Source organism: Dermacentor variabilis, chromosome 1 (genome assembly GCF_050947875.1).
Source record: "Dermacentor variabilis isolate Ectoservices chromosome 1, ASM5094787v1, whole genome shotgun sequence".
In the NCBI taxonomy this organism is placed as follows: domain Eukaryota; kingdom Metazoa; phylum Arthropoda; class Arachnida; order Ixodida; family Ixodidae; genus Dermacentor; species Dermacentor variabilis.
Genome location: NC_134568.1, coordinates 87,915,485 through 87,933,613, shown reverse-complemented (window position 1 = coordinate 87,933,613; position 18,129 = coordinate 87,915,485). Strand labels below are relative to the sequence as shown.

At 42.5% G+C, this 18,129-nt stretch overlaps 1 protein-coding gene across 4 annotated transcripts in view; it reads left to right on the top strand.

The window, feature by feature from the left end:
* The window catches only part of poe (E3 ubiquitin-protein ligase-like protein poe), a 549,114-nt gene that overhangs the window by 349,632 nt on the left and 181,353 nt on the right, over positions 1-18,129 (top strand). For all 4 annotated transcript variants that reach the window (XM_075691124.1, XM_075691117.1, XM_075691109.1 and 1 more), the window contains 3 exons: positions 6,256-6,507; positions 10,346-10,566; positions 15,649-15,856. In XM_075691124.1, the coding sequence (XP_075547239.1) occupies positions 6,256-6,507; positions 10,346-10,566; positions 15,649-15,856 (681 nt within the window). The remainder of the gene's footprint in view (positions 1-6,255; positions 6,508-10,345; positions 10,567-15,648; positions 15,857-18,129) is intronic.

Genomic DNA, 18,129 nt, shown 5'->3' with positions numbered 1-18,129 from the left:
TCACTTGGGGAGTATTTTGAGAGCGTGTCAAGTCCAACAAATTATTCGCAATCCTTTCTAAAATACAAACAAATAGAAGAATGTAAGCCATTAACAAGAAAAAGTCGAGAGAATGAGCCTTACAACCATCCCTTTGGTATTGCCGAATTGAGAGCTGCCCTGAGCGCATGCAACAGCTCCGCACCAGGATCTGATAGAATCATGTATGAAATGCTCAGAAACTTACACAATGATACACAAGTTACACTACTCACACTTTTCAACACCATCTGGGATGCAGGGTACCTTCCCACCGCATGGAAGGAAGCCATTGTGGTCCCTGTTTTGAAACAAGGCAAAGACCCTTCCTCAGTGACAAGTTACCGCCCGATAGCCCTCACAAGTTGCATTTGTAAGGTGTTTGAAAAAATGATAAATCGGCGACTCATTCATTTCCTTGAACAGAGCAAAATGCTTGATCCTTATCAGTGCGGCTTCCGAGAAGGGCGCTCCACAACCGATCATCTCGTACGTGTTGAAGGAAATATCCGGGACGCATTTATACATAAACAGTTCTTCCTATCGATATTTCTCGATATGGAAGAGGCGTATGATACAGCGTGGCGTTACGGAATCCTAAAAGACTTTTTAGAAATGGGCATCCATGGTAATATGCTTAACGTAATACAAAGCTATCTGTCCAGTCGTACCTTCTGGGTAAAAGTCGACAATGTACTTTCACGTCCTTTTATGCAAGAAACGGATGTACCCCAAGGAGGCGTGCTCAGCTGCACACTCTTCATCGTGAAGATGAACACGCTTCGCGCTTCATTACCATCGGCAATCTTTTATTCTGTCTACGTGGACGACATACAAATAGCTTTCAAATCTTGTAACCTCGCAGTCTGCGAGAGACAGGTACAGCATGGCCTGAACAAAGTCTCAATGTGGGCGGACAAGAATGGATTTGAGATCAATCCTAACAAAAGCTCTTGCGTTCTTTTTACAAGAAAGAGAGGAATGATCCCAGATCCTTGCTTAGAACTATGTGGACAACAAATACCCGTAAACAAAGAGCACAAATTTCTAGGTGTTATACTAGACTACAGACTCACTTTCGTCCCCCACATTAAACATCTTAAAGAAAAATGTCTGAAAACAATGAACCTAATGAAACTTCTATCCCATACTTCGTGGGGTAGTGACAGGAAGTGCTTGATTAATCTCTATAAGAGCCTGATTCGTTCACGATTAGATTATGGTGCCGTGATCTATCATTCTGCCGCCCCAAGTGCGCTAAAGATGCTAGACCCTGTTCACCATCTAGGTATCCGTTTAGCCACAGGAGCTTTCAGAAAGAGTCCCATACAAAGTTTATATGCAGAATCGAATGAGTGGTCACTTCATATCCAGAGAACATACATCAGCCAAACATATTTTTTGAAAGTCCACTCTAATCCTCAACATCCGTGTTATAATACCGTTAACGAGATGACATATGCTACACTCTTTCGCAATCGTCCCTCCGTAAGACAGCCTTTCTCGCTGCGTGTGAGGGAGCTTAGTCATGAAATGCATGTTCCACTCCTCGAGCTTCGCATAATGCATCCAGCTAAGTACCTCCTTGGGAGTGGCAGCTGATACAATGCGATATATCTTTCATGCAAGTTACAAAACACGCTCCAGAGATTGAAATCCAAATGCATTTCCGGGAACTCCAGCACAAATACTCCTGTACGGAGTTCTACACAGACGCATCGAAGTCACACGACGGGGTGTCCTATGCAGCCGTCGGTCCATCCTTCTCGGAAACCGATGTACTGCATCCAGAAACTAGTATCTTTACGGCTGAGGCTTACGCATTGCTGTCGGTCGTAAAGCATATAAATAAATCAAAACTCCAGAAATCAGTTATATATACGGACTCCCTTAGTGTTGTGAAGGCCTTGATGTCTTTCTGTAACCACAATAATCCGTTAATTAATGAACTCTACTCTGTACTGTGTAAAGCATATATATCAAACCAACATGTGATTATATGCTGGGTGCCTGGACATAGGGGCATCGAGGGAAACGTTCTAGCGGACCAGATGGCCACATCAATTTCATTGCATGCAATTAGTCCTACTGCTTCGGTCCCTGTCACAGACCTGAAGCCTTCCTTAAGAAGAAAACTGCGAAACCACTGGCAACGTATGTGGGACACAGAAGTAAATAACAAACTGCACGTGATAAAGCCACAGTTAGGTTCTTGGCCCTCCGTAACAAAATCGCGGCGAATAGATGTCCTATTCTGTCGCCTCAGAATCGGACACACGTTTGGCACGCATAACCTCTTACTCACTGAAAATGATCCTCCAACCTGCGGTAGATGCGGGGAGAGGCTGACCGTCCTCCACGTCCTCCTGGAGTGTCGGGAAGCCGAATCTGAAAGAAGCAAACATTTTTCCCTAGCATACCGGCAGCACATCCCCCTACATCCCATAATGCTACTCGGCCCAGAACCTTTATTTGACACCAACGCAGTCCTAAGTTTCCTGAAAGATGTTGTCCTGCATGTTTTTAGCCCCGCATGTTCGTAGCGGGTCCTCTCTTCAGAGGATGCCGCTGTGATAGCTCTTTGGTATAGCACATGCCTCTAGGCCCTTGTGTTTCAAGGGCTCTGGCGAGGCACCAGTGAGTGCTCCAAGTAATTTTACCATCTTATATATTTTATATTTTGCATAATTCTTCTACGATGGATTTTAATGTTCATAGTATTCGTCATTAGTCATCGCCATAATCTTATAGCACGTAGATTTTACGCACTTTACAGCGACTATTTTTAGGCCACTTTACAGCCAAGTCACATCTTCCATAATACATTGTTAACACTACCACTTGTCATGGCGCTCTTTGGCCAAACCTGGCCCTTGCGCCATAAAACACCACACATCATCATCATCATCATCAAAAGGTAGACATAAAGAGACATTTATTGGATTTGCATGATACTAAGTGTTGCTTTATGCACTCATACTTAACTCCTTCCTTACCATGTCAAATAATGTGCTCCAATTAAGAAGAGAGCTAAAGAAATGTACTTTCGAAAGTAAGAAAATATAGAAACGCATGTTTGGGTGCAGTATCCAATATCATTTGTGAAAGACAAGCTTAATTTACTGAAAAGTACAAGAAATGTTCACAATGTTGTGCTGATACCATAAAATGAAGAAAAGAAGATAATATTCCAAAATATATTTTTCTTTTCTTTTCTTTTGTTCAGTGCTTTTGCATGAACTTTCATCAGCACATTTAATTTGTATTGTTGTAATTCGTAAGGGATTTGGGCTACGAAAAAAATTTTCTGGCTAGTGGAAACTTTTTTTCTGGTAGGTGCCACAAATATTAGGCAATGCCTTCACACTCGGCTGGGCTGAATGCAGCAAATTACCTTGATACGGTGTAGAGACACTGTAAATTAGAGATGTAATATTGCCAACATCTCTATGACATCTCAATTGGCACAAGAAAATGATAAGCTGTCAAAAGAAAGAAAACAAAACTTGTTGCCGAGCAGCTGATTACTATTCAGGCTGGTTTTGAAGGTCCCTTTCGTTCGAATTTTGACATCATCCTCGGATGTACTGCTGCTTCTAGCATTTCAACAATCATTTGAGGGCGCAACAGAATTGCAAGTCCGTCGATGCGAGAGCCCAGCTACCGGAGTGCCTGCCATATTCGCAGTCACAAGATGCATACCTCCACATATTTGTTAAACGTCGCTGCCAAATGTAAAAAAAAGTAAAAGGTTTCTCCTTGGACTACGTTCTAGATGGCACAGCAAGTCCAAAATGGCACCAGGAGACTTGAAATTGAGCACAATTACCATGCTTCCCCCATGACCCAGATCCATGGCAAGACAGTTTACAGCTGTACATATCCGTCCAATCGTCCTGTTGTCAATAGCTTGTAATGGGACTTGCTTCATAGTTTACACTTGTGTGAGTAAGTGAGAAGCAGTCAACTCTGTTCTTATGATGAAAAAAATTCTTTTTTAATGCTGTACTAATGATTTTTATTGAATATATGTCATGCTCTGTATGAAACGCAAGCTCAAGAAATGTACTTTCCAAACATATAAATTGGAGCGACAACTGTCAGGGTGTATATTATGTAATATAATTTGTAAAACACAAACTTTAATGAAATCTACAGAAAATGCTTGCAATGTTACACTAATGCATAGAAATAAATGAAGGAAGATATAATTTGAGATAGTCAAAAAATTTCGACTTCAATTGTCTACAGTACATGAAAGTTTCAATGTTCTAGTTCTAGACCTGAACCACAAAACAAATTTTTCTGCTTAGTGGAAGCTGCTTTCTTCTGGTATGTTCTACTAACACTGAGCAAAACTGCACACTCTGCTGGGCTCGTAATAGCAAATCTCCAATATATGCTGTGCAGACACTGTAAATAAGACACATAATATTGGCAACAGCTCTAGAACATCTCAGTCTGTACGAGAAATCGATCGATCATCAACAGGCAGAAAATGAAACTAACCGTTGGACAGCAGATGTCAGTCCTGGCTGGTTATGCAGGTTTATATTGTCCAAAATAAGGTCACATAATTTGACATCATGCTCACTCACTGCTACTAGTAGCATCCAAACATTTGTCTGAGGATGCATTACAATTGCAATACCAGCTTCGTTCTCATAAAGGCTGAGTGCTCAACCACTGGTTTGCCTGCTGTCTTTGCAATCACTGGATGCACACCTCTGCCTGCCCACTAAAAATCGCCTTCACATGGCAAAAAAAAAAAACTACTTAGAAAGCGAGTTTACTTTTTAGGCTACGTTCTTGATGGTGAAAGAAGTCTCTAAGGTTGCCGGGAGCCCCTTCTTACTGTAAAAGGCCTAACGTTCATTGCTTATTGAGAAACAATGCACTTTCCAGGTCTTTGGACATGTTGCTATAGTTATTGATTGCCGCAAAAGCCGAATGTCACAAATTCGTGATATACGGTGGCCAAAGTGGTAATACAAAAATGAAACGTGTTCTCAAGCTCACTATATACCTGTTATAAGCTCTAGTAAATAAACAGTCTGAAGAAAATTTTGGAAGCATCAACTGACTTTTCTTTATATATGTTCACAAAACCTGTAGAAAATAGTTGACGGTGCACATGGGAACACCTCGTTGATTGCGACTCGAAACAATGGTTGCAGCCCTCCACTATTGCTCCTAGATGGTACAGCACATCAGTGATGGAAAAGATTGTTACGAATGCGTGACTGCCGGCACTTGAGCCAGAAAACAAATTCCCAGCCACAGGCTTCGTTAATTTGGTATGTCACGAATTTGCGACAACTGGCATTAAAGAGTTAAAAATACAATGAAAAAAGAAGACAGGTACACAAGATGGAAGGAGTAATTAACCATCATTGAACAAAGGATGTCTCTGGAATCGACATTTTGAAAGGAGAATTGTCTTTGTCAGGGCAATGATGCAATGAGTCGCTTTATGCAGCTACTTCCTCACATTAAACAAAGCTACACTTGACTACTTTAATGTATGTTAGACATCATTTTGGGAAGCGGATGATGCACTGTACAGAATGATTTATTCACTGGTCGGGACTTAGCGTGGACTTTCAACAAGAGCAGCAGGCTAGAAGACGTTGCTTGTAGCCAGCACGTGCCAGTCAGAAGTCTGTTATAAGGCTTTGTTTATGCCATGAGAGGATGATAACAATTTCATAACCTCATGTTTTCTTAAAAAAAATTCAGCGCTTGTTCAATGTAACTTTTCTTGGCCCACACATATCACACAGTAGCAATAAAATTTGCCCTAGCAGGCTTGAATATTTGAACATAAAGCTTGTTGTCAAAGCTAACAAGAAATTTCCTAGAGACTTGATCCACAGCCTCTGTGTCACGTGGCAGCTGGACATGTCCAAACACTAGACAGCACTGATTTTCAACCTGCCCTTAGTAACATCTCATTAGAGGATTTTGTCTATCGTATATCTTTGCTCATGAGTGTCAGTGACAAGGAATGGTATTGCATGCACATGAGCAGGCTGGGTAAGCAATCTATTGTGCTTGCCTTGCCTGGAATGTGTGAAATCAGCAAAAGCAAGTTTTCATAAAGGAAGTCCACTAATTCGCAAGATCCCTGGTTCGCCCTCTGGTGGTTCAATAGAAGTAAGGCTTAACTCTACGCATTGATTTGCTTGCTATCCTGAAACACTGACAGTCATAAATGGGATGGGGGCTTTCGTGCAGGTGAAGCACCGGCTTAACACAACAGGCATGTACGTGGCCTGCACTAAGCCTGGTGGTTTAACACTGGAGATCACGAACACTGATCCCACCTTGGTCATGGTGGGTGTGCGAGTGCTGGTGGGCTCACAGGATGTGCAGCGGGCACCTTCAACAATGGAGCTTTTTGGCCGCTCCCACCCACTGGTGCTGACGCGGTCACGCTGGTATGACTTCCCTTTCACCCGTGAGGAGTCGTTGAGTGCTGATAAGAAGGTGAGAATTCAGACTAGTTGGTGTTTATTCATTCTGGCAGAGACGGCAGTGAAATATTATGACCACATCCTTCACTCATAAATAAAATTTTTGAGTAAACACAGCATATACCATACCATTCCATATATAACACGAAGTTTTGTTCTAGACTTTGGCACATCTGATCAGTTTTTCGTATTTTAGTACCAAAGGTCGTAGGTGTAACTGTTTTTACAGTGAAGCCATTAATACTACTAGAATATTCTTTACATCCAGAGAAAGCATTCACAATAAATATTCACATCAATTGCAAGTGGATAAAGTTAAATTTGGATGAAATTTTGTAGGCATATATTAGAAACTGGATATCATCTACCGGGGAAACTGTGAAGATTTGGTTTATTGGGGGAATCACAAGAATTAAAACCTGATGCAGTAGCTACGGTACCTTGCTACCGAGTGCAAGGTAAGATTCAATTCCTGGCCATGGCAGCTGAATCACAATAGAGGTGGAATACAAAAATGCTCGTGTACCAAGAATTGGGTGCACGTTAAATGACACCAGGGAGTTTATCCACTATGGCGAGTCTCATAGCACCTTTGTTGCTTTGTCAGCCTCATTAATTGCTGATAATGCTCACAAAGATGTTTGAAAGAAATGCTGTGAGAACTAAAGGTCTGGTCAGAATTTAACATTGAAGGAATGGAGTGGGTGCTGTGAAATAATGACATTCACATGAAATTATTCGATTCGCACCAATTGAAACATGTTTCATAAAACATTGATAACTTAAAACAATAGCCATGTAAAAAGTAAAAGTTAGAATGGAATAAAACTTTGCAGGGATTTACAAAGCACCTATGGGAAAAATTCAACTGTGTGGGTTACTGATAAGAATGGCCACCATGGTAGCTCAATTGGTAGAGCACAGCATGCGTAATACAAAAGATGTGGGTTAACCTCCCAGCCCTAACAAGTAGTTTTGTTTTTTCATTCACTTTCATTTCCCTTTACCTCATCATTTCTATGTTTCAATTAAAATTACTTTTCGTATTTCCTCTGGTTTTACATCCTGCCATAGCCCTAAAAGAGCTGCAGTATGTAAAAAAAAAAAATTGTCAGTTGGTTTTATGTGCTTGCATTTGACAACAAAGCCATGCACATCAAGGCAAGGGTGACTGTACCCAAACTATTTCGTACTATCTATATTTCACCACTAAGGGCCACTTCATCTCACTTGGAGGAATTTTTCCCCTAATATAGAAGTTATGTTTTCTCTTTTGAAAGAAACATCATGCTTCTTTGCATCAGTGTTATGAAAAATCTTATCAGTACCAGAATGTCATCACAGGTCCTAATCAGTTGTCAATCCCTTTTAGGTTAAGCAGAAGCTTTTCTGGGGAGACAGAGGTGGACTGGCACTATGATCTGTTGTTCAGTTTGTAGATGTGTACGAGTGGCTGACATCTGGTTTATTATACAGAGCAGACTAGTTATAGTAAATCCACTCGCTGCAGAAGGCCAAACAAAGGATGAATTTTTCTAATAATTTGTCGACCTTCCCTGGAATTTATGCAATGACATGCTGCCATTCTATATTCATTAGTATATAGAGCAAATAGTAAAGAAGCACCTTTCTTCCACCATCTTTTGCTGCCAGTTGAAAATTTTTGTGCATTTATTAAGTCACGAGAAAGAATGTGTAACCAAATTCTCATATGTCTTTCTTATTAATCTGTGGAGGAGGTTGAGGAGAGGGAGCCACTGTGGCCACGATTTATTGGAACCAGCCAGCTTTGGTACCGTTGGTTCTAGAGAGCGGCACGTGGATGCAACCACTTGGGATGGGCATGCTAGCATGTTCTGTCACATGCACACGGCAGCCTTCTTTCTTTGTGGCACTGGGGCCAATTGTCGCACCGCTACAAATGTATCTAATGTATTGTAATGAAGAAGTGGCTCTTGGGCCATGCCAAGGGAAGCATGGGCGGCATTCCCAGGCAGGACGGGTTCAAGACAGACGGGCTGAAGCGCTGTCTCATCACGAGCCATCCCAAAAGAGTCAATGCCGTCCACAAGAGCCATCTTCGGCAATTTCTCATTCCCAGAGCCATTTGCGGCAGCGTGGCCGAGTGTAATGAAGGGGCTCTTGGGTGCGAGCACTCGCACGGTGGGTGGGAGAAAAGAAGGGGAAGTCGGAGTAAAGCAGGCGATCGGAGGGGTGGCCTCTTGTCTGCTTCTCTCCTTTACAGTATTGTCATCTACACATACATGTTGCGCACCCATCTCACATTATTTATTTATTTATTTATTTACTTATTTATTTATTGAAAATCCTTCATTTTAAAGTAAAGAGGCACAAAGACCTTTGTGGAAGAATAGGGGGTCAAGGCCAATGTCCAAATCAGTGGACTAGAGTTCTGTTATGCTGAGGCTAGGCGTGGAATTCCTTTTTCTTTCTTTCTTTCTATTGCTATTCATAATTACTGAATTTGTTCGTTATGGTGCAATGGTCCATTGCATAGCACCATCATATCATCGGGCAGCTCCACGTCCCTGAATTTTTGCTCCAAGTGTTTTCTCATCACACTTGTAACAATCTGTGGCCACTGCCACCTGTGTTTATGTGCACTCATTGTATGAAATGCCATGAAGATGTCTCTCGAAGGCAGTATCGCAGTTGATGTCAACGGTTGGGCCCATGTACGTCGGTGGGATGTCATTGTGTTGCATGAAGTGGGCTTTGAGATATGTACTTGCTGTCTCATGCAGTAGCTCCCACACAGAGCTGTACTGTCTTCTGTACAGTGTCAGCAACCCAGTGCATCAGTGTGACAGACCATTTTTTCTTTCTAAGCACACCACTTAGGCACTGACTCTTGGCCGTTAACACCTTTGTCTTTGATGCACGGCGAGCAGAAGGCATGGATACATCTTTGAATTTTGTCCGTCCTCCATTAGATTTCTTGATTACATTTGTGAAACATCTTTAGTGGAGTCTGCAAATTCTTCTGGTTTTACATGTACAAACATCAGTAACACTGATATCTGAGAGAAATTGTGATAGCATACTGCAAAAATTGTATGCAAGGTAAGTGAAGCCTTGACTCCAAGAAAATTAAGTTATTTTGCTTTTTTTAACAATTTGATTAAGTCTTAAAAAATATCTGCAGCTTGTTACAGGCTTCTGTACCATCTCAAAACCTAATACGGAGATGTTCCCCCCCCTCCTTTTTATATATGTACATTCAGAGCATTGGGGCACCTTAAATTGGAAGAAACAGTGGGGAATTTTCTGAACACTTGCATCACAACACTCAACACTTGCAACAATATAGGGATTTGGAGAAAACCAATAAGACAAAAGAGTGGTAAAAAATGTTTGATAGAGCCAGAATTGAGGAAGCAAACATGAGAGCTGAAGTGCCAAGTGAACTAGACTGTGCATAGTAGGTGATGTAATGATATGGGGAACACAGGCAGTAATTTCTTCAACAAAAACTCTCCATAGTACTTGGACATAAAAAAGTCACAAAAGCCCGAATGTAGCAAAGAAAAAACTGGTAAAAGGCAAGCACTATTGCACTTGACAGCAACTAAGGCTTAGGTATTTTGCATGTGATAAACAGCACATCTGCCTTTTCCATTACAACATTTCACTTTAGAATGTTTTCCTGTGCCACATTGCACAAGTTTTTTGTGCTGATTTGTGCTGATAGTCTCAGGGCATGTTCCAACCTGTAGCAATCTCTTTAAGGCACTGAGAAGTGTGCTCGGTGTGTAGGATCATTTTTATGAACTTTTAAAGTAAACATCACTGTCTGCTAAAAATTGTCTGTTGTGTTTTGTGTCATGCAGATAAGCCTATTCTTTGGACCAAGTAGTGACCCATCATGTGTGACCATGGTGGATTCTGTCAAAGTGTACGGCAAGTCAAAGGAATCTTTTGGTTGGCCTGAGGAAAGCGATGAATTTGTAACAGGGGTAGGTGTCGCAGCACAGTCTACTGCAGTAGGAGCTGCTGGAATTGACTCTGATGGAATCCCATCTGCGCCGTTACCCCTGACAGCTCTTGACAGGCAAGTAATTCTTGAACTTGGTCTGTCCTTGTAAAAGAGTTTGCACACCTCCTTGAAACCCTTGAGAACCAGTGATTTGGAAAAACATATTCAAGGGCCTATAAAACTCCTTGAAAATAAATGTGTTCTTTGATAATTTTTGATGCATGGGGCTGGGGTTGACTTCTGAACATCCAAAGTAACACTCTGCATCAACCATCTGCCGTGGACACACTCTATAATGAAACGATCCTATATATTCTTTTGAGAGTTTCGCTAAGCGATTTCAGTCTCGAATGTTCACAGCCCCTGGTGACAGGCTTGTTTAAATCGCCATCATGGTGCTATAGACAAAGCCAGATCAAGTGACCAAGCCGTACCACCATTTTTGTTGTCTTGCTAGTTGTTTGATATTGCAGCCATCATGACTCCAATTTTGAGGCTTGCGCTCTTAAAATGTGTGAAGAGAAGCACGTTTTAGCCACGGCTTTAATGTGATGAGTATCATTGGATGAAGCCTGGCACTATTAAAACTGAAGCAAAGTGTGATGTGCCACAAGGTGGTTGACATTGACAAGTCAACTTTGAAAAGCCACCTGAAGAGCTTGAGATGTTTGTGCAGTTCATTAGCTGCTTAGCTGTAAAGAATTGCAGCTAAGGAGACATGAATATTTTAAAATGAAACTTTCTTTGCCTACCATTCCATGGTTTAGCCTGGGTCAGTCGCTGGTCGGCTTCTCACCTAGTAGCTTCAGCCTCACTTAAAAAAAGAAATGCATGCCTGGTGCCAGGATTGGAACCTTGGCCCACCAGCACAGCAGCCCAATGCTCTAACCATTAGGCCACAAACACACATACTTCTCTCATGCCAACGTCAAGTAACTTTTTCAGATGGTCACCACATGTTGAGTATGATGATGATTTACCACACTACGAGTACATACCCACAATGGGTAATCGGCCAAGAAACTTGTTTGCCTGTTGACAGTGATGATGATGATGATATCCATACAATGGCGTGTACCCAAGAAGCCGGCGGTCCAATGGCACATGCCCACAATAGGAGATTGGCCTACAAGTGTGCGGTACATGTCGTGCCACGAACTACTAGCTCTTTGAGATGATCGCTGCGTGTTGATTATGATTTCCATACATTTCAAAATACCCACAACGGTGATTGGGCACAAAGCACATCCACAAGTTGATGATAATAGTGATGTTTTCCATACTATAGCATTTACCCACAATGGGAGATCAGCGAAGGAGTGGTGGGTGCATTTAAAATAAGGAATGAGAAAATATAAGGCAATATAAGGTTTGTCACATTACATAGCATGGGTGAGCGAGAGCACATGCACTTCTGTTTCCTTTAAGCCAAAGTCAAAGGAACGAAATGGGCAAATTTGTAACATTTTATTAACCGCTTCATAAATGCTTCTGAATAGATTCCAATATGTCCAGTGGATCTGCATAATTTTTAATGAGTATGAATGAAGTTTGTTTCAACCTCCTTGAATTTTAGACTTCAGCAACCTGGAAATCCTTGTAATTGTCCTTGAATTTTGTGTTGGATGCTCTGCACGAACTTTGTTGTAATATGAAGTGCAGTTATTGCAAAAAAAAAAATCACGATGAAATTCAATTTATCAGTAATAGGTAGTAAAGCAGCGCTCAGTACTATTTTCACAAACAAAATTGACAAAATTTTATTCAAGAACCTATGCAGTAAACTAGTGTGAGTACCCTTGTAAATTGGTAATGTAGTTAATGCAGTGATCGAGCATCAGTGCAGTGGCTTCGACCACTGCACTGACCAATGTGTCAGAGCTGTAAAGTATGTTCTCTATTTTGGGAAATCCTTGGCGCACGCGGCTTGCTCCGCGGATTACTTCACTTACTGAGTTCGTTGCAAGAGTTCTGTCTCAGCACTGAGCATGTCCGGCACTCTGATAAACACAGGTGATTTGGGCATTTCAGCGGATGGGTGGAGGCGTTAACTAAAGCATCTTCATACTAGTATTTACTCGCATAATGACCACACTCGCGTAATGATCGCACCCCTAAATTTTGTCATCAAAATTCGATTTTTTTTCTTTCCCGTGGAATGATCGCGCTTACCATCTGTCGAATGCTACGCGAACGACTCTTGAAGACATACAAAGCGGTGCCTGCACACACCCAACATTCTTAAGCAGATGCCCCATTTCATTCCTTTCATCACTTTCCACACTTCCACGAAAAAAAAAAGCTACAACCAAACTTGTCTTGGCTTTATTAATTGTAGGCTTCATAATGGTTTTGGTCAACAACAACATTAAGGGCGCCTTTCGATTCTTCTCGTCTGCACTCGTGGGCACACAACAAATTGCGAGCGGCAACGATAGTGGTCACGTTTACACTGATACATTAGAAGTGTACCCTATTCATATGCCAACGCTTGTAACGCAGCTAAGATATTCGCCCACCCTTAGCGGAAACGTGCCATATTGGGATAGCAGTGAAGACAAGGGCCGCACTTTCCTCCGCAGCATGCCCGCCATGTGTTTCTATGTCACTGGCAGCTAAGTGCGCCCATCTCTGTTTCTGTCCCCTCAAAGTGGACATGGCTATATTATTGTTGCAAACTTGCTGATATTAACGATATTACTCATTACTGATATGGAAGAATCTGTTTCAATGTGCGTGATGTCCTGACGAGAAGAAAAATAATCGTGTCCAGTGCGTTTGGCTTGCTCCGCCGGCCGCCATTTTTGTTTTGGTGTCCCGCATTGACAGCGGCAGCCGCCTGCTTGTCATCCCGCAGCAAATGCGGTATGAAAAAAGAAAATGTTTCTTTTCATGGGAAATTTAACCTGCGTAATGATCACACCCCTGAATTCGCATCAATCTTTTTTACAAAAAAAGTGCTATCATTATTGGAGTAAATACGGTACTACCACTGTGATAAAGGGGCTTTAGCATAAATGTGAGTGGCCTGAGTGGCCTCCACGGTGTAGCCACTTGGTCGCGCAGAGCTTAACCAGCCAAACACAGAGCTAATATTCCTGTAGCCAAGTGTAAAACATTTTAAGCCTTTAAAAAGACAACGTGTTCACAATTATCTTGCTGTCAAAAATTTACTCCAGCAGCGAAGTAGAATACACTTGGTTACTGCTATATTAGCTCTGTTTTTGTCTGGTTGAGCTCCGTGCTACCAGAGGGCTGCACCTTGCAGGCCACTCATGTTTGCACCACTGCCAATCTGGCAAAATGCCCAGTCCACCTGCATTTACCGGAATGTCCTACATGCTGAAACTCTGTTGGGGTAGTAATCTGCTCTGGAGTGAAGTGACAGCCGAAAATGTGTATATGCTGGCACCGATCGGAGAGCTACAGCTAGCCCTATGCACTGCAGCCACTCGTTTGCATGTTGCCTTGCAGTGGGACATGATGTCACAGCTTGACATATCACCGAATTCTAGATTTTCAGCCCACAACATAAGGGCAATCCATGGTGCTTGCAAAAAGAAAGTTCAGGACCAACACTGGCCGCTCAACTCGCATCACCACAGAGCAGATAGTAACATAAGCAGGACTTATTGTGGGCTGGAAGTGCTTAGTGTAGTGATAAAAATTGTCATTGTGTTTTCTCTATTACTTTTTTTATGGAAACAAATTAACCAACACTCCAACTATTATGAACATTATTTGTTCACCATAAAGTTGGAAAAATTATCGATGACATCACCTGGGTGGCCAGTCAGATAGCTCGTCCAACTGACATCAATTGCACTAACTACGTCAACTGTAAGGGGGCAGCTGAAAAGTCTGGGGAGTGATGCCGCTGCAATCGGTAGTGATTCACATTTTTGAAATCTTTTAATAAATTGCACTCTATGCAGAGTGCCTAAATGCGTCAGTGATCAGAAGGACCTACCCTAACGACTCGGTATGTTTGTACAAGATCGTCGAAATTGTTTCAGGTCTCTTTAACAAAGCAAAATAGAAAAAAAAATTGTGTCCAAAGTCAAAAAATAATGCAGAATTGACATTAAAGCTTCCAAACAAAGTATAAATCTAGCACACAGCAGATTTTTTAGCAAGAAAAATGGGCAAGGGTCGTCCAATATGACTGCAATACAGCCGTGTTGTGTCGTAAAGCATATGAATGCCGCAAATGCAGTTCTGCTTTCATAACCGTGCAGGCAATTTTCAGCCCAATTTTTTTTGAAAAAAGGAAGGAGCATATTAGAGTGGGGTGACTATCATAATCAGACATTGGGAGCTACCTTTATTGCGTGAAAATCTTCCTAGGGCAGGTAGTAAATAGGTTTTGATGGGAGGTTGGAACGGATTCACTGTCCGCTAAGCTCTGCCAAGACATGCTGCCACTAAAGGGGTCACTATTGGAGTCGCAATAGGGGTCGGGTGCGTGCACGCTGACTGGTCAAGTTCGAATTATCCGCCGAAGGCCAATTTTAGGATTTAAATAATGAATGTTGGTGCCTATAGAAATGTGTGGGCAATCTTCTGTGGAGATCAATTCACTAGAATCAAAAGAATGGAGTCTACTGTGTTCCTTTATATTGGCTTTCATGCTTGAGATTGGCTAGGTCACTGTGAAAGAAAATGCAACTTTTGAAACACTGCAAGTTATACTGTAAAATATGTGTGTAAGGTGTGTACAGAATATTTGTGTGATTGCTTATGTTCTGCAAGCTTGGCCAAAAGCTTGGCCACTTGACCCAAAGTTATGGTGTACAGTATGGGAGTGCCTTGGGGGAGCTTTCACTGCATATTTTCACTCAAGGGAAGTTGCAGTGGCTGTGGTAAGCTTTTCTTTTTCTTTTTCTAATGTCATGCTCCAAAAGCTTTTGTGGTTGGTAGTACGTTATGTGCGTTTTCTGGGAAATGCACGACTTTGTGACATATGCTGTCATTTTCCTTGGCGCTTGGTTGTGTCACATATGTTTAGAAACTAAGGCGAGTTATAGGAATTCCCTTCCTTTTATTTTTCATTAAAAATTTTCATGTAGAAGTTCAGAATAAGCCAGCATAGCAAACTGTTTTAAGTGTGTGTGCTGCAACACCTAGAGGCCTTCGTGGCTTCCTTTTCTTTAACAGGCTGACGAGCAGTTGCTTGGAGATGTTGGATGACTGCTTCTCAGTGAGCTCGCTGTCAGAGGAGTGGCTGACTGGGAATGCTAAAGGGACCGCCTTGGAGGTGGCCACACGCCTGCTAACCTTGCCCACTCCACCTGCTGTACACCAGCAAGTCCGTGCTCTCCTGGCTGCTTTACACCCAAGCCGTACTGCCTACACCAGCCACAGGGTGTGTTTAACTCCTTGTGTCTTTTTCTCTTGGATTTGGCATAGAAGGGCTAGGCAAGGAGGGGTGCCAGGATTTTTTAGTGTTGGGGACATGGCATGGTTCTCCACACCACTGGGAGTTCAGGGATAGGGTATGGGATTATTTTATCATGTTTATTGAGGGTTCTAATCATCACAGCCCAAGTTCAACAATATGAAAATGGTCACCTACAAATGCGTCGCGTGTGCTTTAAGCTCAACGCTGCTACTCTAGGCATTGCATAGATGGTGAGCATGCCCGTCATGGTCTCTTGATGCCTTTCTTGTAACACTAAAGTCTCATGCACTTTCAACTGATTTTGTTTGAACGTGGCACCTCACCCTCTTAAAATTGACAACTGCAATCAACTTTGCCAGGACCACATTAACAAAATGTGAATGATAAAAGCAACAATGGCTCAGGAAATGCTAGTTGTGCGTGCTACGATGCATGACGCAGTTTTGAACCAGCTCCAATGTAAAAGAAATTAAACGAGTCCGGAACCACCCCTTGGGCATGGTGAAAAAACACAGCCCGTGGATTGTGTATGCTGCTGTGAACATCTCGGCAAGTTTTTCAGTGGTGCGCGGCGTGTGCAGCTCACAGGCACGGAGTCACCTTTTTTTCAAACGCTCTTTTTTCAACAGAGCCTGCCCCTAACTTGTTTCTGGACGATTTATTTCATAATATAGCCGATTCTTATGCACGACTGCTGTTGGCCAATAGCTGATATCAAATATGTTTGGATCAGTGTGCTTCTTCCTACTGTTACTGTGTATATTTAGTGATGCAGTTTAATAAACAGGCTGAAGTAAGCGAAAGTCTGCTTTCTAATTTCGATAATAATTAGTACATACTTCCGGAAGAAGCAGAGTATCATCTGCTCACCCTCAGCCATGGCTGCCTATGTAGGAATTAAACTTTGGCCACCCTGCTTATCGATGTCTTAGCCATTGGGTAAAGCTATTTTCAACTAGTTTTGAACTCTCAACTAGCCGTGAACCAGGCGAAACTTAAGGTCAGACCACACAAATGCTTGCCAGTGCACACTCAATCCTGGCTGCTCCTGGATTCGCTTCATGTTAAGCTATTGATAGCGCTTCAAAATCCATAAGTTGGATGTGGCTACTATTGGGCAGTCAAACTGGTGCAGGAAAAAGTTTGTCCTCACCACATAGCACAGCCAGACAGGAGCATATAAGCGTTAGCGCACACTCAAGCCCTGTCATGAACAAATTAAACGTTTCGCATGCGCACTGCAGTTCCATCTACAGTCTAAGCAATTTATAACCATACCAGTTTTAACAATGTATCGGTTATAACAATGAGAAGCTGTTGCGCCGTCAACTTTTATGTTTTCCATGGTGAAATAACCCGCTTACTAAGAAATTCGAGTTGCTGCACCCTTGCCCACCGCCCCAACAGACGCCATGCGCCCATACAATAGGACCTGTTTTCCAGCCTTTTCATTGCCAGCCTCAAGCGCCTCTCTCCCCTCGCCCTTCCACCCCTTCGAACACAAACGAGCTGTGCCCAAAGCTCTCTAATGGACCCCGAATGGACCCCGCCAACTGCGCTGACAACGCTTGATGGCAATGCTGCTGGATTGCTTGCTGGCCCCTCATTCTGTGCAGTTCTGCCAATGGATTACATCGCTCGTAGTCTTCTTTGTTGGTTGCGTCGAAGTCATTCCTGGCCACGTGGTTTCTCCATCTCGTTTAACTAGCCGCCGAAATGGAAGATGGCTGATCCATCATTGGCAATGCACAACGTTGCCAGTGAAAAGAAAGTGCACTGCTATAGATTTGGAAACAAAGTGCAGTATCGTGAAGGACTACGAAGACTGTAAAAAAAGTGTGTGACTTGGTGATAAAGTATGGACTATCGCAACCGACGGTGTCGCCGATCATTCGCACGGCAGAGAAGTTCAACAAAAAAAACTGTTCGGTAGACAATTGGTGCAAACGCCGTCGACAAGGTGCCTATGAGGAGGTGGAAGAGACCCATTATGAGTGGTTTCGCAGTGCCTGTGCCATGAACTTGCCCATCACTGGGCCAATTCTGTCCACAAACAATTAACATTTCAAACTCATTAACAATTTTAACTTCCGTTCGGGTTGCAGCTGGGTACAGCACTTCAAGGAGAGGCATGGCATTGTTTGCAAAGCCGTCACTGGTAAAGGAGCTTCGCTTGACGTGGAGGCGAAGCAGAAGTGGGTGTAGGAAGCGCTGCCCCACATCCTAGGCAACTAAGT